Source organism: Cyrtonyx montezumae, unplaced genomic scaffold (assembly GCF_038088225.1).
Source record: "Cyrtonyx montezumae isolate F1298 unplaced genomic scaffold, pur_monq_1.0 scaffold_9, whole genome shotgun sequence".
Classification (NCBI taxonomy): domain Eukaryota; kingdom Metazoa; phylum Chordata; class Aves; order Galliformes; family Odontophoridae; genus Cyrtonyx; species Cyrtonyx montezumae.
Window position 1 is genome coordinate 976,434 of NW_027072100.1, and position 24,622 is coordinate 1,001,055.

The 24,622-nt window shown below is 46.9% G+C and overlaps 1 protein-coding gene across 1 annotated transcript; it reads right to left on the reverse strand.

Annotated features, from left to right (window-relative positions):
* Positions 1-413: 413 nt before the first annotated feature.
* Positions 414-24,178, reverse strand: SAMHD1 (SAM and HD domain containing deoxynucleoside triphosphate triphosphohydrolase 1). The gene is made up of 16 exons (XM_065754223.1): positions 23,995-24,178; positions 23,852-23,918; positions 18,448-18,517; positions 16,443-16,603; positions 13,754-13,869; positions 13,340-13,410; positions 12,456-12,611; positions 10,218-10,318; positions 10,004-10,112; positions 9,808-9,899; positions 8,316-8,431; positions 5,923-6,062; positions 3,446-3,541; positions 2,896-3,000; positions 2,348-2,485; positions 414-703 (listed from the first exon to the last, which is right to left on the reverse strand). The coding sequence occupies exons 1-16, from the start codon at positions 24,176-24,178 to the stop codon at positions 581-583; spliced, it is 1,845 nt and encodes a 614-aa protein (XP_065610295.1). The 3' UTR covers positions 414-580.
* Between the last annotated feature and the right edge of the window lie 444 nt (positions 24,179-24,622).

The window sequence follows — 24,622 nt, forward strand, 5'->3', positions numbered from 1 at the left end:
ATAAAAACAGTAAAATGCTGTGTGCCACTGCAGGGCATTACTGCAGTACAAGGTGTGTGGTCACTTTCATAGCAAGAGGCCTGCATCCCAAGGGGCTTTCTGAACACCAGAAAAGTCATCTTTATTAAAAAGGTCATGACGATAAGAGCTGGTGGAATAATAAAGCTTAAAAGAGAGATGGAGGTTTTTCCACCAGCTCTAGCAACATTGCAACTGCAGCATTACCTTCAGAAGGGATCAGGACCAGAAAAAGCAGTAACAAATTTACTGCACTTCTCGCCATTATGACTTTTTTTTTAAATGAAGCTCCTCTTGCTACAGCGGCACCAATACATTCAAAAATAAATGAGAACTGAGTTTGCTTTGCTGCAACAGGTTATCTGTTAGTTCTGTAGAAGTTCAACCCAAACATGCACTTAGTTTAAGTGCACACATAAAAACACACTGTACTGTAAAATGCACTGCTGCATTGATTTTTTTTTTTTTTTTTACAGTCCATCAGATTGCATTTTAAAAGAGCTGCTGCTCAGAGCTACCCATCTTCTGAAGCAGGTGGTTGAACAGTGCTAAAGGAAACACATTACTTATTGAAAGAAAGCTTCTGCTTGCAGCTGGGTTCTGAAGCTGTCAAGTATTCATCCCTGCTTCTGCTGTTCCAGCTCTGTTTCAGTGGAGTTAGATGAGGGGCAACCACATCACCATCCTGTTATTAGAAGTCAGAAAACATTCATGACAACGTATTCATTTTCACTTGGTACACTAAACCAGGGAAAAGCAGCTAGTGAGCTTTACCAGACTTAGCAGAAAAACTCAACACAAGGTCCCAGGGCACTCATCAGACACATATGTTAATCTCACAATCAAACACTGCAGGGCAGGACAGAACAAGCAGAAATAATCGGGACTGCCCCAGAGCAGTCAGATGGATAGCCCTGAATTAGGGAAATACAGCTGCAGGGTACAAGCAAAGGCAGCCTAGCCTGTTACACCACCCCTTTGTAAAACACCCTTCAGAAAGTAACTGTTCTCATAAGACAGATGCCAGAAGTATCATGTCAGAGTGAACCCTGACACAAAAAATGGCTCATGGCTCTAGCTGTAGCTCTAGCACAGGAGAACACTAATCTACTGCCTGATTTCCATTTCACAGAATGTAGCTCTTTCCTTGGTATTTGCAGGTGCATCTAGGAAAGAAGATGCAATGTCAGGGATGTTAACATACGCAGTGAGGAGGAGAAATGTAAGGTCCACAGAACAAAGTGTTTATGCTGCACTTTTGAGGCAACTTGCAGATTTTGAGACTTGATCCCAGAGAAGTGAAAATACCTGAAACCAAACAAACATGGAAACAAAGAAAGGCTGTTCGTTCCCATGGTATGACAATTAGACAAAAGTCAATATGAATAACTGGGAGACAAATTCAGCAAGAGATCTGCTGAATGTCATCTACCAACCCTGTTCAGGTCTCCAGCTTAACCCCTCACGTACACAGTTGAATGGCTCCTTAAGCACATTCTAGTGAGGAAAATTTGCTTAGTAACAGTATAACTGCTTCCTTACAACGAAGGATAACGTTGGAAGCACCAACACACAGTAATTCTATTAGATAAAGATATCCACTCTTCTGCAAGGGAGATGCAACGGGGAAGCCAGTTTACAGCCAGAGTTGTTACAGGCTTCTCCATCCCTTTTGGCAGGAGGAATGCAAGGCAAGACATATGGACTCAGACTCCGCTTTAGGTTTTCCTTTCTACTTGCCATGGTAGCTCTGACACTGCCCCCAGCACAAAAAAAGATTCAGATGAGCTGTCATGCCTCTCCTCCTGCCTTGCAGCTGGAAACCTGGATGTCTGAGATGTGATAGGAAAGGGACACAGCACAGGTAAGGCACTCCAAGCACTCAGCCTTCACAGGAGTTGCCTTGAGAGTAGAGGTTTGCAATGTGTTGCCCTGGGGATTTTGCACTCTCAGACCCAAGGAACTGACCATGGATATCCGATGGAAGCAGTGGTTTAACAGCTGGTGAGCAGGGAAGAAAGAGAGGCAAAGCAATAGGATGTCATCACTTCTCTGGATCATTCAATCTCTGTGGCATTTTAAGCTTTTTCATGAGGAAACCTGCATCAACGAGTGTCTGCACGGACATTAGCTATTTTTAAATAAACACGATCTTTCCAATCACTTGAGTTAAACCAGTGCAATCTGTCAGAATTTTGAAGTAACCAGATGTGGACCACAGGGAAAACAGAAGCTGGGTTAGTGGAAGCAGCTCTGCCAGAGAGACAAGGCCTCAGTGTCAAGACTTTTAATGCAAGAACTTCTAGAAAATAATACCTAAATTCATTACCTGCGGTTTGGTGAAATCCCTCTTTATACACCACTGAACAAAATACTGTTTTGCAGCTGAAACAATAACTTGATCCTGGTGTCTACAATAAACCCGGATAACCTGCTCCGAAAAGGTCCCTGGTAAAAGCCTTGAAACCTTTAGAATAAAACAACAAAAGAAAAACCACGTGTAAACAATTAAGCTTTAGTCCTTCTTTGAATTTAGAGTCTGTGGAACTTTAATTTCCTCATCTTAATATAAACTGAAAGCATTAAGAACCATCTCCCAGTTATCCGTGAGTTTTATTCAAGGATTGTGTTTTCTTAGGAGTGAGGTAAAGGCAGCCTGTATGCTAAGGCCACCAGGACTTCACACAGAACCGTACCATCACCGAGGTTGGAAAAAACCCCTAAGACCATCCAGTCCAACCGTCCACATGGATGGACGCAGACTCCACCACCCTCATCCACAACTCCTGTACAGACCACCACAGAACACTGTGAGCACTCCCACTGGCAGCAGTGAAGTCGCCCTTCAGAAGCTGGCTGAGGAGGATAAAAGTCTACCTGTTCTTTACTGATCTTGATGGCCTTGGAGGGATCAGCCTTGCAGTAGAAGAGAACGTTATCAATGGGGTTCTGATCTTTCATTCCATAATCCATATTGACAACCTGGCATGCAAAACAAACAAACAAAAAAGACGTTCATCAACATCTGTCATTCATTTTGTAACAATAAATACAAGCAGATTTGCACAGTACTTCTGTAAATGATAACCATCGAATATAAGAGTCATTAACAAATGATTGCATAATGAAACAATCTTTTCTTGCATTTCTCACTCTGCAGCTGCCAGGTGGGTCCTTGCACGGGCACCCCAGCACCATGGAACAGCCGTGCTGTATGGGCAGAAGTATGCCTTCCCTGCAGCAACCTGTGCCTCCCCAGCACTCAGAGCTTATGGTATTGAGCACAAGGTTTAAGCAATACAACACCTTCATTTGTGTGGTCAGAGAAGTGCCCACCACCTCCCCACACCTTCACTGTGCAGGACAATGCAAACCCACATGCAACTGAGCAAGTTTAGTTCTAAGCTCACTCTGGGAGGATAGTTACATCAACAACAAAGTCTTCAGCTGTTAGCTCCACATTTGGAGGATTCTTTTCTGGCTTGGAGTTGGCAATGTCACCTGCCAGGCCATCGTACTCATCCTGAGGGGAAAAAAAAAGACAACAGCTGATTGTATTTTTGCTTCATCAGGTCAAGCCCTACAGAATTCCTAATGCAATCTGGATGTGAGAACCCTTTTACAACAGAACCCTGCCATTTTTTAGGGTTGTTTTCATTTTGTTTATGAAAACAAATTACAAAGATCAAAGAACTTTACAGCTGGCAGCAGGAACCAAGGAAAACCCCTCCAGGATATCTCATGAAAACAGAAAGTTTCATAAAAAAAATAACTTCCAAGCAAATTGTTTGCTAACACAAACATCCTATGCAGTTAAGTTTCCAAAGCTGAATACTAAATATTTTTTACTGAACTTTTTTTTTTTTTAATTGTTACAGGATCTCACCTCTCAATAGTTTTTGTACAAAACAAACACTAAGTGTAAGGAAGAGGCAGTCAGGATCAGTAACATCATTGACCACTATAGCAAAGCAGACAAAACAAACAGCTCAGTGAGCCTCAGAGACTGCACCTATCTCCAAAGCAAAAAGTGGAAATCCACGACAGTCTTATCTGGTTTTGGACCTAGGAGATGTTTCCCTGCTGACAGCTGGGCTGAGCATACGCAGCGTGGGGAACTGTTATGGAAAGCTGTGTGCTCCCTTTAAACGGCTGTGGCAGGGCAGGAGAGAGAACACTGCCTGCTTCACATTGGCCAGGGCAAGATGCAAGATTTGATGGAGGAAGATTTTCTGGGAATACCCGAGACCCTGGGGAAAAAAGCTCTGAGCACACAGCAGCCAGGTCCAGAAGGGAAGCAATTTGGCAAGCAGATGATTTGTTCACTGCAAAGACAGAGTACTGCTGAGGAGAGCGAATATCACGAGGCATATGTGCAGCTTGCAGTAACTCAAGAAGCCAAGGAAAAATTCAGGTTTAGACTGAGAGCAAGTCCTCCCCACCATCCTCTCCAGTGACCTCCACACGGTGCAGACCAGTGGCTGGGTATGACCAGGGACCACTAGCAAGCCCGCCTCCCACCACAGCAACACAGTGGTTTTTCAGAAAATAGGTTTATCTTTCAAAAACATTTCTGCAACAACTTCTGATTTTGTAATTTTTTCTATTCTTCTGTCTGTCTGTAAATAAAACACTTTCCAGTTTTCTGTAAAATATTCCATGGTTCAGCAAGAGGAGGGTAGGAGAGAACTTCTGACTATTGGGCAACTGATGTCATCTACCTGGACTTGTGCAAGGTCTTCAACATGGTCCAGCACCATAGCCTTACCTCTAAGTTGGAGAGATATGGACATGAAAGCTCGACTACTTGGTGGATAAAGAATTGTTTGGATGGTCATAGTCAGAGGGTTGTGGTCAATGGCTCTATGTCCAAGTGGAGACAAGTCATGACTCAGAGGTCCACCTTGGGACCAGTGCTCTTCAATATCTTTATTGACAACATAGAGAGTGGGATTGAGTGTACCCTCAGCAGTCGAGTGATGACTGCGCTGAGTGGTTCACAAAAGAGAAGGAAGGCAACCAGAAAGCCTGGACAAGCTCAAGAAGTGGGCCCACAAGAACCTAATGAGGTTCAACAAGGCCAAGCACAGTGACCTCATACAGTCCGGGAGAAGAATACCTTGAGAGCAGTCCTGAAGAGAACAATTGGGGGTCCTGGTGGACAAGAAGTTGGACATGAGTCAGCACTGTGCACTAACAGCCCAGAAGGGCAACAATATCCCAGGCTGCATCAACAGACAGTGTTGACCCCTTTTCTTTTCCCTCGTGAGATATCCACTGTGTCCAGTACTGAGGTCCCCAGCAGAGGAGGGTTGTGAGCTGTTGGAGGAGTTTCTGAGGAGGGTCACAGAGATAGGGCTGGAGTATCTCTCCTAAGAACATAGCTTGAGGGGGTTGGGCTTGCTTAGCTTGGAGAAGAGAAGGCTCCGAGGAGACCTCACTGCACCCTTTGAGTACTTGAAAGGAATTTACAAGCAGGAATAGGTCTTTTTACATGGTCTAATAGTGACAAGACAAGGGGGAATGGCTTTGAATTAAAAAAGGGGAGATTTGGATTAGACGTCTGGAGAAATTATTTGCTCAGAGAGTAATGAGGCATTGACACATGTTACCCTGGGAAGATGCCTGATCTCTGGCTGGGCTCAAGGCCAGGCTGGGTAGGATCCTGGGCAGCTTGATCTGATGGTTGGCAATCCTGCCTGTGGCAGGGGGTTGGAACTAGATGACTGTTAGTGTCCCCTCCAACCTAAGCCATTCTACGATTCTATGATTTTTGGTTTAAGCTTTAAAAAAAACCAACCAAACAAAAAACAGTCACTACCAACAACAGAAAAACAGGAAGAGAAAAAAAGCTAGTCAGCAACTTAGAGAACATAATTCAGAATCTCCCGGCGACGATATTACCTTCGGAATTTCGTTCATTTTTTCAGGCTGTGTCTCTCCTAAGAACTTGTATAATTCACGCCGCTCTATTTTGTGCAAAATTTCTCGTGCCTCACTCAGCTCTGGGCGACTTGAGTGCAGAATTTCCAGGTAGATATTATCTGTCAAAGTTGTAGTGATTTCAGTTAACTATGTCAAAATCCAGTGCCACAGCAAATGCATATCTATAGGGACAGAGGCTTAAACAATAAGAAGAACTGAAGGTTCAAGAAAAATGCACATTTTGAGAGAATGGCTGAACATCCTAGGTAAGACAACTGAGAAACCATCTGCGAAATGACCTCAAATATCCCCAGGTTTCTTTTGGTGTGGCTTCAGAGCATGAGTTCCTTTTGGCTGTCCAGAAACCACTGGGGTCAGGATGCTGCTCAGCTGTCACACAGACAACAGCTGCACTCTATTTGCACCTGTTCACATTCCCCAGCCAGAAATAGCTGTGCAGCTGTGATATGCTGCAGGTACAGCTCTACTCACCCCACCTAGCACAGCAGAAGCTCAATGCCTAGGTAAACTATGAACCATGATGACCTAAACATCCATACCAAGGCTAATAGAAGCATGAAAGTCCCCTCAAGGAAAAACAGATAGTCTCTTCAGCTTGAGAAATGAGATAACTCAGGGAAAAGAAGGCCATGAACACATATGTTATGGTAAGGTAGTATTAACAAAGAACTACTTTCTGTATCATCAGTACAAAAATTAGGATTTGCTGTCAAAATCAGGAGGCCACAAATGCAAAACTGAAACTGTGGCTCTCTTCAGCTGCCACAGAGAAAAAGCTGTAGAACCTGCTGCTGCAGAACCTCACAAGAGGTTGAGTGTCAGCAAAGATCCAAATGGCAGACAGACAATTTCACAGAAGCATCACTCACTACTGAAAACAAGCCCGTTGTCCTCACAGAATGCTCAGGCTGAAACCACTGGATGCAGGGAACGAAGTATCTTGGTTTAGGATGAGAACACACACATCCTTCCACCATTACATCTGACATTGCCACCTCCCCTCATCCCTCTCCTAGCTGATCAACAGCTCCTGCACAGCCCTGGGATAGTTCCTAACCCATGCAGAATTTAGTCTCTTCATGCTGAACATGGCTATGGCAGATGAAGGCTCACCAACAGAAGACCCTGAGCATAACACAGATTACAGCAAGCAGACCCTTTGCAACAGTGCCCTCAGCCTCCACCACCTTGCCCACAGACCAAAGCTTGATAGTGGAGACAAAGGAAAGCTGCTGTCCAACTCAGGAAAGTTTTGGAAACTCTTGTGAGCAGTAGCTCCCAGGTACAGCAAGAGCTGCCAGTCCTTGAGAACACTGCAAGCTTGCTTGCAAACACAACAGAAGAAAACAGAATACTTGAACAAATTATACGCTGGCTAAATACACAGAGTAGCAGATCTCCTGGGCTGAAGCATTCACGATCCCCTCAGTGCAGCATGATTTGCCATTCCCACACTGGCTTCTGCTCCTCATGCTGCTGCTCAAAGCCAGCACTGAAGGCGTGCTGACATGCCTTGTAGTCAAGGTCAGGAGGGACAGGCAAAACCAAGACGCAGCGGTGAGGAGAAGACTGAACTACCTGACAGGAAACACAACTCAAGTCAGCTTTTGGGAATTCAGTAACTTCTCTAAATATTTCCTCCTCACAGTGCTGACCCAGACCTTGTGGAAGTGGTTGTGTCAGACTATTTGCTTAGGAAACAGTCACAAGCCTCATCTGTTTCACCATGTAATCATAATGGAATTTCCCCACAGGACTTGAAGTGGACTGCCCCTCCTTGTATTCAGCCTACAAGAACAATTTTTACAAGACCAGGTCTAAGAAAGCAGCAACCTTCCAGGAATAAACTAATTAATGTATTATTTTTTTCTGTTGCATTTGCAAGGATTGCAGTTCCTCAAGCACATTAAATCAGATCTTATCTGAACCCTTCAAAATCTGTCTCAGGGTTAGTTTCACACAACACACGCAGTGCTTCTCCACCTGATGTAGTTAGGTATAGCACTGCTCTGAGCTGACACTCCCCAGCTGTGACAAGAACAGCAGAACTAGGGCACAGGTATGACTGACTGCACGGTAACCTGGGTTTGAACGCATACAGAAAACCAGAAGTTGGTGTTTCTTTTTCTCCATAAAATTAAACTAGTATGTTTTGCTCTTCCAGCAGGATGTGAAAGCACAGAGACTGCATGGATGTTCCAGGTCTAAACTACCACCTGTGCACAAAAGCAGTACTTGATCAGTCTTGGCCATGGACAAGAATCCACTGTGTCAACAGTTGTACACACAAAACAAAAGAGTCCTATTCTAAGAGGTAGTTCCACTTCAAAAGAAACTCTGAGAACTCATACCAGTTAGTTTAGTGTAGGCTTCCATGTCCTCCATTGCTGTAGAGATCTGGTACAATTTTCCTTCAGAGCCTTCTATTTGAAAAAAACGGTCTGCTTTTTGAAAGGCTTCTGTAATCCTAGTTGGAAGTAAAAGAATGAATTAAGCAACAAAGTCTTGCAAGGTGATGTTCAAGAGCCAAAATATAAATGAATGTTTTAGTTACATTATAAAGAGAATACAAATTAAATTGTGTCCTAAACATGCAGCAGAGCTGCACTGCAGTACACCCTATCTCCATGCTGTCTTTTCACATTTGAACAGAGCCTTTTCCATTTACTGAAAATAGGTTCAAATCAGACCTTAAATTTATTTCAAGAAAAGTGGAAGTCTGTTTTGTTCTGCTTTGGACTGTGTGCATAATAGTGCCCAGATGGCTGTTGGGCACTGCAAGACACTGACAGGCAGCTGCAAGGAATATATATATATATATATATTATTTTTTCTTCTAAAGATAAAGTTCTTCCAAAGCCCCCAGTACTTTTTGTATCATGTAACCCTTCACACTGTTCTTTCCAAACACAGCAGAGTTACTTGGCAGCCAAGGCCTGTATTATAAAATACTTGGGGATACTTTCAAAGATAAGTAAACAGAATGATGTTATCAACAAACATAGGCAGGCAACCAAGTTGGTCCAGAACTATTCCTGCTGCAGCTTTAGACAGACAGGCCTCAGCCAAGCCACAGTGAGCTCGCTCACTACTTCCACCTCTCTTGCTGCACTAGGCAGTCAGTTTGAGCCAAGCTACCTGTAACTTTCAGATGAAGATCTGACTCACGTTGTCAGCAGTTACAACAGCATAACCATGTCCTGGTCCAGAGCTTCTTCAGGGCTATAATAACCTGCTTCTAATTGGATTTAACATGAAAAGATGCTGTTGTCTGTACACTCCACATTTTTATTTTGTGTGTGTGTTTTTCACAGCCACCCCAGCCCTAAGCTGGCTGCCCCCCAGAGCTCAGGCTGCCCAGGGCCCAGCCACAGTCTCATGCACCTGCAGAGATAGGGTACCCACAGCTCTGGGCAGCAGTGCTGGGGCTGAACTGCTTCTGGGTAAAGAATTTCTTCCAAACATGTAAATCTCTCAGTTTAAAGGTGTTACCCCTTGTCCCATCACAACACTCCCTGATGAAGAGTTCCTCCCCAGCTTTCCTGCAGCTCCCTCTAGCTACTGGAAGGTCACAATGTGGTCTCCTCAGTTTTCTTTCCTAGAAAGAACCAGCCCAGCTTTCACAGCCCCAGCAGAGGCACTGAGCCCTCTGAGCATCCCCGTGCTGCTCTCCTGGACTCACTCCAACATATTAAGGACCTCTAAAACATCCAGAATTTGGTTATGTAGGCAAGTGGCTCTCATTGCACGTCAAAACTTACTGACTTGGTGAAGATTCAAAACGGATTTACAAATCCAAATTAAAATAAATGATGCGCAAGACAAAGGAACTGCAATACTTGCATTATTTCAATGATGTTGCCAACCTTATGCTGGTACGCTCTCCGGTGCAGGCAATTCCGAGTGTGGAACATATCGTACAAATTTCCAACTTCCTAAATCAAAAACAACCAAACAAAACAATCATTTGCTTCTTCCCTACTCACACACCTCACAGCCACGCTGCTGAGTGCTCCCCCAGCTCACACACACTGCTCACCTTGTCACGGGCACAGATATGCTTCTGGTTCCCTGCTTCGCAAACACGAGTGAATTTAATTAACCGTTTATAATCAAAATTGTTCTGGATCCCCAGGTGGTGGCAATCCCTGAAAACATTCCTCAGTGAGTGCTTATCAGCGAGGTCACACTTGTAATAAAGCAGTGTTGCTTCAGTAGGGATTTAACAAAAGCAGAACCTGTGAGATCTGTACCTTGCAAAGTAATCCCACTTGTCAACATCAATGCCGTTCTTCTTGTTTGCTACTATCTCATATAGGAAACTCTTCTCCTTTGGTCGTCCTCGGTAAGGCCACTAATGATGGAGCAGCCAAGAAGAAAAATCAGAAACAGTAAGAAATTCAATGGTGCAAATGACGACAAGAGGGTTGCTCTGAAAGTACTGCCTCCTATTCTATTGTGCTGGCCTGCAGCATCAGAGAGGGAGGGAACAGTGGGTATGAGCACAGTGAGGGACAGGCACTGCGTTTCAGCACTGGGAACAATGACAGTGGGTCACCTCCACCAGTGCAGATCTGTACCAGCACGACATGCAGGCTCTTGGTTGTCCCTGGTGAAAATGCACAGCTACTGGTGGTAAATATGTTGTAGTGTCTTGAGGCTGCAAATTTGCTATATCAAAAAATATTTATTGTGCTGTTTGTATCTGTTGTAGTTTCCACAGAAATAAATAGAAGGTGTTACTTTTGGAGCACCCTATGCAGAATAATTTTTGAGGCATTTTGACTTTACCTATGATAAACACATAACATCAAGGTAAGAAAGAACACAAAAACAGAAGAGATTCAAAAGCTGCACTGTGTGTCACAAACCCAGAACAAGAACTTGAACAGATGTCCTCCCAGAACACCAGGAAGAACAAAATCCACACAATGAGCCAAAGAGAAACAAGCAGCACTGAAGTGCAAACAATGTGCATCAACAAAGAGAGGAAGAGGTTGGAATTATTTAACCCTGAGGGGAATGAATTAAACCCACACATGTCACACCCTTGCAGTCTTCTGCTAGCAGCTCTACAGTGTTACAGCGTACTTTCAAAATAACTATTTAGGTGTGTAAAACAAGGATTGTTCAAACAGCCAGTTGACTTGAACTCTTAATCCACAACTGAGGAGTGACTCAGCCAGGAGGCAAACAGCAAATCAACACCAAAACATAAAATACAAATTGCATGTGAACTTCCCTTGAACATTTAACAGTTCTTCAGTTAAATAAACATTGCATGGGGCAATTCTGGGAGGAATATTACTCAAGAGGTACGGTTTTAATGTTAACATTAGCATCACAGAGGTATTAAAATGGTTGCAAAGGAGAAAGGAATTGTGCATGAACAGCAGGAGAAGAGCACATCAAGGATAAAACCATCCTGTGCTGACAATGAAGAGCTGTTACAGGGAGGATGATCAGGAGCACAGGTAACAGCAGTAAGAGAGAGGAATGTGTTGCCAGGACCAGAAGGACTGCAAGGAGAGAGAGTCACAGCATAGGTGCTCATCAGCAAAAGAGCCTCCGCTCTGCTAAGACAACCAGACCCCAAATGACTGCTGGCAGAAAACTGGGCAGATGTCAAGAAGGTTGGCACCTATCACATATGATGCTTCTTTTCCAGTTATCCTGCTGGAAAACAGGCACAAAGTCCGAACAGGGAACAGAGAAGAACTTGGCCCAAGATCAGCAGAAGCAGTAGGCAACAAGACTTGTATTCAAACAACTGCAAGTGGGTAAAATCAACTTGGAGACTACTGCCTTCCCATAAGATCTTATACTGAGGGAACTCAGCATAACAAAGCTATGTTTTGTCATCAGAGGGCTACAGAACACATGGTAGCACTACAAACTAACATAACAGAAAAAAATGGGTAAGTGCTAACATTTAAGGGTGACTTGTTTGGAACAACACGCAAACTTTGACTGGGACCAGACTGTCATGACAGATCTCCTACTGATGGAGTATTAACTGAACAGATATCCTTGATGAGAAGATGAGCAAGAAAAAGAGGGAGGACTTCATCCTTTCACAGAGTTGCAAAGATTAATAATTCTGATGTCTTCTTCCTTGCCTCTCAAGGAAAGGCATTTCTCCAAGTCTTATTCCTGCACCTCTGTATGTGTCACTGGGATAAACTGAAAAGTTCTGCTACAGTCATCAAAGCTGTTGAGGCTCTGGTACTCCTCACACATTGGGCCACAGTTCGTGGTGACTCACTGCCTCATCCCTGCCAGCTGGCAGCTTTGTTATCTGAAACTGGCTTGTGAACTTAAACCACCTCCGTGTTTTCTTCACTGGCCAGTTAAAGGACCAAGGATCTCCAAATAAAAGAGAAAATAAAACAGAAGAGAAGCAACAATTATCTACTCTCTTAGTAAAATTTACTCTCAGAAAAATTTATGATGTTTGTTTAAATAACCACAGTAGCAGTGCAGCAACTCACCGATTTCTCACAAGCTGTTTCATCTATAGGCCCTCCTATCTGTTCCTTGATGAAGGTCATGTCTTCCTCCAGGACGAGACCATACGATTCCATGACTTTTTCTAGTTTATTGGATGTGATCAGGTGCTCAAACATTTCAACAGAAGCAGTTTCATGCTGTGGAAAAATTAAAAAAAGATACCTACACATTACACTACTGTGTCCAAGCACCCATCCTGCAGTGCCACAGCTTTCTCCTTCTTGGCCACAAGAGCACACTGCTGGCTCATGGCCAAGCTCTTATCTGCAGGACACAAGGGCCTTCTCCTCAGAGCTCCTTTGCAGCTGCTCAGCCCCCAGCCTGTACTGGTACACGTGGTTATTCCTCCCCTGATGCAGGACTGTACACTTGCCCTTGTAGAACCTCATCAGGTTCCTCATCAGGCCCAACTCTCAGTCCGTCCAGTCCTCACTGAATGGCAGCACAGCCCTCCGGTGTGTCAGCCACTCCTCCCAGCTCTGTATCATCAGCAAACTTGCTGAGCATGGACTCCATCCCTTTGTCCAGGTCACTGATGAAGATGTTGAACAAGACTGGATGCAGTACTGACCTCTGGGGAACACTGATGCTGGTGACAAACATTTGCCCCCACTTCTCCTCACATCTCTATTTCAGCAGTGAGACTCACAGCAATATTACAGAGGCAGATATTCTCCAAACATTTAAGAAGAACAAGAAAATTCATGATTAGATAACGAGATGGCTTTAATTATACTGTCAAAATGACGCACTAAGGCCAGATGATCACTAAATGCTCACAAGCACTGGCAATCTCTACAGATGAATTATTTTCCCCTTAAAAATGTGAGTTTTTTTCTTTTTACTTCAGTACTGAAATGCCTACCTTCCAGTTCAAACCTTCACGAGCAAGTGGAATAAATCTTCCATCAAACATGTGTGAAAATGGCCCATGACCTTAAAGATAAAGATCATACAGGTTTAATCTGAGACACAGTTGTCAGCAAAAATATCTTGAGCAAGCTAAGGATCTGGATTCTCCTATATTTGACTTGATCTTAACATCATCTATGAAGAAAATGAAGCTACAGAGCTCCAGAACACCACAGGAAAACAACACAAAAAACTGTGAAAAGCAGCCACATACTCATCAAGTGGACTTGCCTCCACTTCAGCTCCTGTCTCAGAACACGGCCACGCACCAAACAGCCTGAAAGAGCTCTCACATTCTGATCTCACAGCAATCTCTTCCCCCAGGTCAGCTTTCAAAGAGAAACAAGCCATTTCAACTCTTGCTCACCCAAATCGTGACAAAGCCCAGCAATCTCCACACAGAGGATATCTCGTTGGGTTATATCCAGTTCTGGTTGCCGTTCCTTCAGTTCACGAACCAGACATCCCGCGAGGTAGCCCACCCTGGTGCAGAGAAAAACCCACAAACACAGGAAGTGAATACAACAGCATTTTATCATGAACAGAAAAAGACCAGTTCACCTATTCTGTTTCGCTGCTTCAAGTCACAGCCTTTGTCTGAAAGACAGCACACAACAGATATCCAAGCCCTGACCTGTAAGATAAAACACGAGTATCTGTAGTATAATCAGAAAAATTATTTCCTGTCATAGAGCTTTAGTCAACAGTAACACACGTTTGAAAGGAGAAAGTATGAGATACTGTGTTCAGACTTGGTATATGGTATCTGCTAATTAAGCAGATCCTATGTTTTCCACTTTCCCATAAATCCATGAGTTAATATCAACCTCTGGTTTCATTTCCAGTTTCAACTCTCCTCTCAAGCTTCTGATTTTAAAATCCTTGCAGACTTTTGCTTCCACGTAGTCACTGTTGCCTCACAAGCCTACAGGAAAACACATACCCTTGCAGATCCACCAAGCCCTGCCCCTTTACTCAACAGCAGGCAACCTGAGATGCCTCAGCAGCTCTAGTACCTCATAATGGATGGACACAGAATAACACCATCATACAAGTGAGCACACTCAATTACTGCCAGTGTACTTCCTAAAGCACCACAGCTTAAAGATCACCCTTCTACTTCCAGTCAGAGCAACAGCAGAGCTCTACAACAGCTATAAAAGCATTTTGTTCTTCTTTCACATTCCTGTTTTAACAACTTATCGTAATTATTTAACTTCCTTTATCTATTTAATTTCATGGATGCTGAACAACCTGCAAGAGCAGGTTTTATGAGAGGTACTGTAAGTCCATGGGGCCTGCCAGAAGTGAGCCCAGAGCACTGAGGAGTTAGGGCATGTTACTGCAGGACTCCTCCCAACAATTTACCGAAGGTACTGTGAGTGTGGGGACTGTGGCTCAGGGCAGCCAGCGTCACAGCCATCCACCAGAAGGACGTGAGGGAAGGGCCAGGACCCTCCAGACCTGTCAGTCCAGGGAGGAGTGATGAAGACTGTCCTGGGGGATACTGAAGGCACTTAAAGAATAAAGCTGGTATCAGGCACAGTCTGCAGGTGCTCATGAAGGGAAAGTCCTGCCTTGCTCTTGCCTCTCCTTTCATAACAAGGTCACCCACTTGGTGGATGAAAGGAAGGCAGTGGATGCAGTTTCTCTGGATTTCAGTGAGCCCTCTGATGTTGTACCTGACAACATCCTTGGAGAGATTGTCCAACAGTGTGACAAACAGGTCTGCACTGCACTGGGTGATGGAGTGGCTCTGTGGTAAAGCTTTAAGGGCTGTATGCAACAGGGCTACACCTGCTTGTGGCCGGCCACCAGTGCTGTCCTCAGGGATGGGAATAGCACAGAGCTGTGGCAGGGGAGGGTCACAGCAAGCAAAAGGAAATGTTCATTTCCCATGAGGGCAGTCAGCAGGCTCCTACTGAGATGGTGGATGGCCTACACTTGTCCGTGCTGAAGGGGTGTTTAGACAACCCCTTGTTATCTGCTTTAACTTTTGGTAAGCCCTGAGGCAGTCAGTTAGATCACAGGTGGCCTCTGAAGGCCCCAGCTCAGCTATTCTACCTTTTACTAGACACAATTTACTGTCTGCTTTTATTTATTTTTTTATTCTACCAATTTACATGAAGCCCATTTCCTCTATTTTAACCCTGTGGAAATCTTCAAAATGAGTTGAGAATAACTGTCCTAAGTTTAACTATGTGGATTCAAAGAACTGCTCGGAAGCAAAGGTTGCTGCTGCCACTGGAGTTTTCAAGCTTCAGACTGGCATGCTTTCTTCATATTCCTCGTATTTTTGGTTTTTTTCAGGCTCACCAGATGCAGTCAATTCAAGCTCACCTCACTAATGTGAACTTTTTGCAGTGGTCTTTTGCATTTTGTTAGCTCCACAGTGGGCAGTGGCCAGCTGTGCTCTATTTCAGCACTACAAAAGCAAAGCAGGGTTGCTCAGATCACCTGAATGAAAACATTTAGTAGCTTAACCTCTCTGCACCTCAGGATATACCTTCAAAACAAGTTTCAACTTATCATTAATCAGCTTCTCAGTGGAGCATGAATGATTTAGCAACACTCTGAAAATCCTTATGTCCACAATTTGTTTCTTTAACTTATAGTACTGCTAACAGCCTGACAACTTGCCCTGACTGCATAACTACAAATGCAAACACTACAATTAAAACCCATTTTATCTGTGCCGGGCAATGTAAGGGGTTTACAGTTGTCTGACACGTCACTCACAGCAGTCTCACTACCATCTGCTTCATGCTTTTAAACTTAATTTTTAATCAGGGAGAACACAAAGCACTCGCTGTCTCTAGTTGGCATTATTCTTACCAGAAGAGAAAGAAGAAGGGAAATACGGATCCACCTTGCAGGTTTCTTTTTCTATCTTTAGTAAACAAAGTCCACAGTCATGTAGGCAAGACAGGGAGATTCAAGTGACAGAAAACGCTGTGACAGCAGTTGCCTCTAACCCTCAAAGGGAGCAATGCTGACACTCCACATCTGTGGAACCAGTCTGAGAGATTCAAATGCAAAACAGACGTGCACCTTACCCTAAAGAGTGCTCGAAGCGGTTGTGGGAGGCTCCTGGAAAAACAAAGTAAGTGCCACCCAGCTGCTTAATGTATCGCAGGCGCTGAAACTGAGGCGTGTCAATGATGCGAACAAGAAGAGGATGGATTTCAATGTGCCCATGAACTGGATCATTAAAAACCTACAAAAGCCAAACAATAATGCAATCAACACTTATTTGACTTTGAAAGTTAACAGGGCTAAGGTAAAGGATATCTAAAGGGTCAGGAATTTGGTGGGAGAGGTGCTATAAGTAATTGTTTGGTTTCACCTTTAGAATAGGTATATTCTGTCTTATCTCAATCAATATTTATCCTGAAGAGTTACTTATGCATGGCATCAGAGAAGACAGAATTATGCATTTCAGAGGGCAAGGCAAATCCAGACAACCTCTAGAGGTGCTACCTGTTTAATTCCAATTCTTAACACTTGAGAAAACTGCTGTCTTTATCAATGACATCTGCTACTCCACTTGAAGGAGGATACTGCAATGCACATTGAAGATCATAGAAAAATAAATGGCCTGGGTTGGAAGGGACCTTAAAGACCATCTACTTCCAACCCATACCATGGACCTCCCACTAGATCAGGCTGCGCAGGGATCCAACCTGCCCATGACTATCTCCACAACTTTTCTGGGCAACTTCTTCAGGCTCCTTCCCACCCTGAGTAAAAATTTCTTGTGAATATTTAATGTAGACCTCTTCTCTGTTAGTCCAAAGATGTTACTCCTCATCCTGTCACTGCTCTCTGTCACAAAGGGTCCCTCCCCATCACTCACATAGCTCTGGAGGACGACTGCAGTGTCTCCCCAGAGCACTCTCTTCTCTGAGCAGAACACCCCCAGCCTGCTCAGCCTGTCTCTATAGCAGAGGTGTTTCAGCTCTCTGAGCATCTCTGTAGCCTCCTCTGCACTCAAATCTTCAACAGGTTCATATCCTCCCTGTGCTGGGGACTCAGGGCTGGATGCAGTGCTGCAGGAGGGGCCTCACAAGAGTGGAGGAGAGGGGGACAATCCCTGGCCACGCTTCTTTCTGATGCAGCTCAGGATGCAGTTGGCTTCCTGGGCTGTGAAGGCACACCTGATAGCCCTTACTGAGCTTTTCATCCACCAACAGTGTCAAGCCCCTCCTGCAGGAATGAACTTGATCTCCATTAAGAAGCGTTTGGTTTGACATTGCTTGTTTCGTTTTTTTGTTTTTGTTTTTAATCCAAGTGAAAGGCCAAAGAGTGGAAATGATAGTTCTAACCTTTTTCTCAAAACAAAAGCCAAAACTCAAGACAACTGAAATCTGAAGAAGTACTCCCTGATCACCTCTAGGTGTGCAGTTTAGAAGACACCTGAGTAACCACAGACACTAGGGAAGAGAAGCACACATTTAATCCTTGCAAAAAACAGAAGATGAAGCCATCTCACCATTTACATATCTCAGTAAAACACTGAGGCAAATAAGGCTTTTCTGTCTTCCCTCTCCTCCCTGTCACCAAACTGGTAGAGCTGCAGCAGACATGCAGACAGCAGAGGCTTGCGTGCTGATGGCAGCCTGGGCTTGGGTTAAACCAACACACATTGCTGTGAGAAGCTGCTGGACATTACAAACAGCAGAAGGGAAAGGCAAGCTGTTAATGGAGAGCAGAGGCTGAAGTGGCAATGCACAAAAAGCAGAGCTCTACAAAGACAGAAGCTGCAAAAAGGGAGCTTCTCACATTTCAAACAGCAGCTCACTCCTTATTCCATCTCCCACAACCACCAGGTGCCCACATCAAGCTCTTAACTGCTTATCTTAACAATTTTCCCGGTTAATGTGGCTTTGAGAGACCACCAGCTATTGAGAAGAATGGCTTGGAGCCTGCTGCTCTGCCAGGGAAAAGCACAGCAGCAGCACGAGCTGCCAGGACCGAACAGGAAGGAAGAGAGACAAGGAGACACAGCTGCAGATGCCAGCAGGGTGCTGGGAGCAGAGCCCCACACAGCACTGCTGTTACCTTCATGATGTCCACTGTCTGTCTCAGCTGGTTCAGGCAGGCAAGCACTTTCAGTCTCTCATCTGGGAGGCTAGGAATAAGACAGCAATAATAAATTATCTGAAAGCAAAGTTCCCTCCTTCTCGATTTGCATATCTAGCAAATTACTTGTGTAAGTTTACATTACTCTGATGTTCACTGAAATATTTCCACAGCTTTTTCAGAAAAATACTGAGAGCACTTACCCCTCCCCTCTACAGTCAAACAGAGGGGAAAAAGCCCAAAAAATACCTGCACAAGTGCACTAAGCCACCATCACCCAGCACAGCTACTATGCAATAGCCAAACAGCCTTAAAACAACTCTGGAGGAAGAGATAATACAGCTCCTTACGCCCACTTTTATTAACTGTCTGCAAGACTTTGTCCTTAAGCAAACTGGTTTCAGTCTCAGCACAGCAGCAAACACCATGGGAATACAATTTGGTACCTTTTACACTTCTCAGCAATTAACCACCACGAGTCCAGTTTTACATCAGCCTTCACATTTAACAGAAAATAACACCGTAAGACATCAGCTATTAGCAAAGACAAATACCACTAGAGGCACTACATATTTGCAGCCAAATCACTTAATAATTCACAGTCCATAAGTGGGCTTTTCTATTTTAACCAGTTCATCTTCCCCTAGCACAGGAGTCCTCGAGCTGCAGTCCCTCCTGCTGCTTCTACCTGCAAACACAATGACATGCACGGCAGTGCTGCTCAGAGCACTGCATCACTCCGTACCTCAAGCAGCTCAATCTGTTTGGTGTGGTCACAAATCTTCAGATGCTGACAAGGGAGTTCCTAAACGAGCCCACCACTTACAGGGCAACAGAGTGCAGCCAAAACAGAAGACATGAGGTCCACTGTATCTGCCTGTCCTTTTGTGCTAAGATGACAAGCTTTCTTAAGAGCAGTTCAAGGAAAGCCACGTCAGAAGCTATTTGCTTCCAGTCATCTACACTCACTTTACTTCTGCATATAAGTTTTTTCTCCATACTTTTTTCTAAGATATTGAATCACCTTTGGACCAAAGCAGAGAAAGATTCCAGCAGACTTTAAAAACAGCCTGACTCAGTGCAAAGAGACTGTGCCAAGCCACAAACACCAGCACAGGCCTCAGCGGATATGACTTAAAAGCATGCTAATAACAGAGATCAAACATCACAAGCAGGTCCTTGGAAGAGCTGCAATGCTGCAGGAGGTACAGTGCCACCACCACACAGTTGTGTCATCAGATGACAATCACTCAAGAGGACATCAGGGCACACAAAGTGCACAAGGGCCCTGGTATTTATGGGAAAGTGAGGCAATGCAAAGCACGGAGCACTAAGAACAGCAGTGCACCTCCCAGTGTAGAGTACAGGGCACAGAACCTGCTTCCACTTTTAAATGCCACAGAAACTCAAGAACAAGGAGCAAGTTAACTGGAAAACATGCAGGTATGCACAGAGGATGGCAGAAGGCATCTTGACTAACTACCAATGGCTGTAGCAATAGGAAGAGCAGAGAAAGGACATATCTGTTCTATTCACACCACACCCACATAAACATTGTCCACAAGAACATAACCCAACATGCTTTTTTGCTCCCAAAGAGCCCCTCGAGCAGGGCTGAACTGCACAGTGCTAGCACAGCTCTGCACAGGACCTGACAACATGAGGCAATGCCAGGCAGCACGGTGCTGCAGGGACAGGCAGCCCCTGTTTGAGGCACCACATATACTGGGTTTCACCCCACTTCTGGGAACACTAACAGCTTTGGGATTGGTCTCCACCACATTACGGTCCTGGGGCAACTGATCACTCAAGCATCAAATCACAAAGAACTCTTTGTTGTTCTTCATGAAAGAGCACCAACTCTTAATTACCCTGCATCCCCAGCATGAGGCAGTCTCACCAGCAAGTTACACACATGGACTCATAGAGTTGCTCAGGTTGGAAAAGACCTTAAAGATTGGAGTCCAACTGCAACCAGACTATACTACCCTAACTCCAACAACCCACTGCTACATCACGTCCCTGAGCACCACATCCAGATGGTTTTTAAACACATCCAGGAACTGCGACTCAACCACCTCCCTGCGGAGCCCATTGCAGTGCTTAACAACTCTTTGTACAGAGTTCTTCCTGATATCCAACCTCAACCTCCCCCGGTGCAACCTGAGGCCATTTCCCCTTGTCTTGTCACTGTCATCAGTGAGAAGAAACCATCCCTGCTGTTGCTGCCATCACCTTTCAGGTATTTGAAGAGAGCAGTGAGGTTTCCCCTCAGCCTCCTTTTCCCCAGACTGAAGAGCCCCAGATCCTTCAGCCTCTCCTAGTAGGGCGTATTCTCCAGGCCCTTCCCCAGTGTTGCTGCCCTTCTTTGGACCTGCTCCAGCACCTCGAAGTCTTTTCTGTACTGAGGTGCCCAACACTGAACACAGTGCTCAAGGTGGGGCTTCACCAGTGCCAAGCACAGGAGAAGGATTACCTCCCCAGTCCTGCTCACCACACCATTCCTATTACAGGAAGGATGCCATCGGCCTTCTTGGCCACCTGGGCACGCTGCTGGCTCGTATTCAGCCTTCTGCCCATCAGCACACCAAGGTCCCTTTCCATCAGGCAGCTTTCCAGCCACTCCTCCCCAAGCCTGTAGGGTTGCCTGAGGTTGTGACCAAAATGCAGGACCTGACCTTTGGCTCTATTGAAACTCATACAGTTTGCCTCAGCCCATTGAACCAGTCTGTCCCTCTTACTACCTTACCCTTCAGCAGATCAACATTCCCTCCCAGCTTGGTGTCATCTGTGAACTTACCGAGGGTGCATTCAATCCCCTCGTTAAGATCATTGATAAAGACACTGAATAGGAGTGGTCCCAGTACAGAGCCCCGGGAGACACCACTCGTGATTGGCCACCAACTGCATTTAGCTCCATCGACCACAACTCTCCAGGTGCAGCCATACAGCCAGTGTACATGCCCAACCAAACCATGGGCATGCAGCTTCTCCATGAGGATGTTGTGGGGGACAGTGTCAAAGGCTTTACTAAAGTTCAGAAAGTCCGCAGAAATCATCCTTTAGTACTGCTTCCTCATAGCTCCTCAAACTGTCCTCAAAGCAGCTGTCTCTGAGAGGGTGAAAGCTGGTCCTTCCCAATGTATTCCCTTTTACCCACCTGCTTCCATCACACCCCTCCTCCTCCCACCACAGACAGGAAAACAAAAAGCCTGCAGCCCCATGCACCCCTTCAGGACTGACCTGTTCCACAGAAATCAAGCAAACAGCCCTGCTCACCATCTATATTTCACAGAAGTACAGGGGTTGGAAGGGAACTCTGAGTTCAACCCCCCTGCCAAAGCAGCTCCCAGCCCAAGTTGCACAGGTAGGCATCCAGGTGGGTCCTGAATGTCTCCAGAGAAGGAGACTCCACCAGCTCTCTGTGCAGCTCCAGTGCTCCATCACTGCACTGGGAAGGTTCCTACACACATTGGTGTGGAAATTCCTATGCTTCACTTTGTGGCCATTTCCCCTCATCCTAGTGTCACACACTGCTGAGAAGAGTCCAGCCTCGTCCCTTTGCCTCCCACTCCTCAGATATTGATAGATGTGGATCAGATCCCCTCTGAGTCTTCTTTTTTCAAGGCTGAGCAGCCCCAGGTCTCTCAGCCTCTCCTCATAAGGGAGCTGTTCCATGCCCTTTATCATCTTTGTGGCCCTCCACTGGACTCTTTCCAGGAGATCCTGGTCTCATTCACATGCATCTGATCCCAGTGCATTTCACATGCACCAAACCTTGTGCCATACACAACATCCACTTCAAGGAACGTGAGAATATACAGCCAACCTATAGCCCTGCCTCCAGGCTTCTGGTCTGCCCTCTGAATGCCTGAGAGCAATGCATAACTAGATGTGTGCATCCGTTGCTGGGCTGACGCAGAGCTGCACTACAACCAAAGGAGGCTTTCCATACCCACAGGACACACCTGGCCTCGAGAAGCCTGGAATTAGCATGCAGATATTCCGTATGCCCGAATTACCAGTGTGAGTACCTGATGCTCAGGCACCGAGGTACTAAAAGCAACCAGCCTTAAGGGACAGGATAAGCAGCAATTTAGGTAGGTTGCTCAGGAAGTAATGCCTTCTACTTACTTCCGTGGAAACTACAACAGATACAAAGAGCACAATAAGACTGTTGGATAGAGCAAATTTGCAGCTCCAGAGCACTATTTTCCAAAGTAGACACCACCACTAGCTGCACATTTCCACCAGCAGTGAAGAGCTGCATGCTGTGCTTGCAGAAGCCTGCACCAGTGGAGGTGATACGCAGTTACTGTCACCACTGCTGAAAAGCACCACCCACCCCTACTGTGCTTACAGCAACTCTGCAAATGTTGAAAAACGTCAACAAGTGCCTTTGGTTTTTTTGCGTGGAGGAATTCAACCTCTTCTCTTCACTCCATAGACACTCCCAGGTCCAACACCATTCTGCCAGATCGCCCCTCTGCTGCTGCCTGTCACACAGCAACGAAATGGCATAGGATATCGGTGGGAAGCTTCTACTGCCACCCCATCAACACCTGCAGGCCAACATCATAGAAATAGGAGGAATAACTTCAGAGGATCCCTCGCACTTCTCCACTCGTTACTTCCACGACGCCAACGCCCCACACACCAGCAGCCCTACAGCTCACGATTCCACGCCACTTCTATCTACACGCTTAAAACACCTGCAGTCCAAACCTTCCTCGCAAAAGACAGCACCGCCTCAGCACCGACGTCTGCAACGCATCCCCCGCTCCGAGGCGCAGCTCCCTGCCCCGTCCGCTCGGCTCGCGGCGCTGGGCGCACCCCTGCAGCCCTTCCCTACCCCTGCAGGGCAGCGCACGCAGCACGAGGGCGGCCCCAGCGCGGCTCGGCCCCGGCCGCACACAGCCCGGCCGCACACAGCCCGGCCGCGGAGCCGCCCGCGCCCGATAACAGCGCCAAGGAACCACGTGAGCGGAGCTGAAGCGCACAGAGATGTCTGGAGGGGCGGAACCAAAACCAGCACAGCGCGGGCTCGGGGGACGGCGAGCGGGCACAGCTCGGGGCGACCGGCGAGCGAGGAAACGGAGCCCCAGCACGGCTGGGATGGAAGGGCCGCCCAGCCCTGCCGTGTGCTGCCTGCCCTGCCACGTGCTGGGGCTCAGGCTGCCCGGGGCCCAGCCGCGGTTTCAGGCACCTGCAGGGATGGGGCACCCACAGCTCTGTGCAGCAGTGCCGGGGCCGCGCTGCCTCTGGGTCACGAGCTTCCATTCACAGCTGACCTAAATCTGCCCTCCTTCACTTTAAAGCCGTTCCCCTCCGCGTTACCGCCGCTCTCCCGCGCACAGAGGCCCCGGGGCGGCCCCGCACTCACCAGGCGCGGGTGATCTGCAGCGCGCAGGCGGGCAGGTCGAGCAGCATGGCTCCGGTGACGCCGCTCTCTGCGGGGACGAGCACACGGTGAGCGGCGCGCGAGCGCGCATCCCCCACACCCGCTCACCCACCCGGCCCCGTTACCTCGGAAGCGGCGGAGCAGGCCGGGCTCGCCCGCGCCGCTGCGCGAGAGGTGCTGGCAGAGCCTCTCCGTGTCCCACAGCCGCGGGTCGCCGTAGGCCGCAGGGCCGCGGGAGCTCTCGGCGAAGCCTTCGCGCCGCGCGCGTTTGGCGGGAGCCGCGCCCCACGCGGACGCGGGGCTGCCCATGGCCGCTCCGCTGCGGGCGCCGCCGCGGGGCACTGCGCCGCCGTGACGTCACCGCGCCGCTCTGCCGCCCCCGCCAGCGCGGGAAGCGCCCTGCGGCGCGCGGCCCCCCCCCCCCCATGTGCAGCAGCAAGGAGAGGGTGAGGAAACGGGGAGAGGCGGCGCTCCGGGCACCGAGCAGTGGCTCCTGCGGCTCAGAAGAGGTCCGAGGTGGAGCGGGCGGTCCCTGCAGCCCGTGGGCACCGCACGGTGCTGATCTCCGCGTGCGGTCACGGAGGAGCCCGCGGTGCAGCGGCAGATATGGTCTGAAAGAGGTGCAGCCCACAGAGCCCCAAAAGAGCGGGGCCTGGGCTGGGCCTGCAGCCCATGGGGAAGAGCTGCCACCCGTGGGGCCCCACCCCGGAGCCGGGTGTCATGATACACAGCAGTGCCCAAAAGATGGGCCTC

Excerpts from the sequence above, each read along its gene's own strand:
- SAMHD1 (XM_065754223.1), bottom strand. The coding sequence starts at position 24,178 with ATGGGCAGCCCCGCGTCCGCGTGGGGCGCGGCTCCCGCCAAACGCGCG. Across the intron at positions 16,604-18,447 it reads AGACAGTGGACATCATGAAG|GTTTTTAATGATCCAGTTCA; the intron begins GTAACAGCAGTG and ends TGGCTTTTGTAG. Across the intron at positions 12,612-13,339 it reads GTGAAGGTTTGAACTGGAAG|CATGAAACTGCTTCTGTTGA; the intron begins GTAGGCATTTCA and ends ATTTTTCCACAG.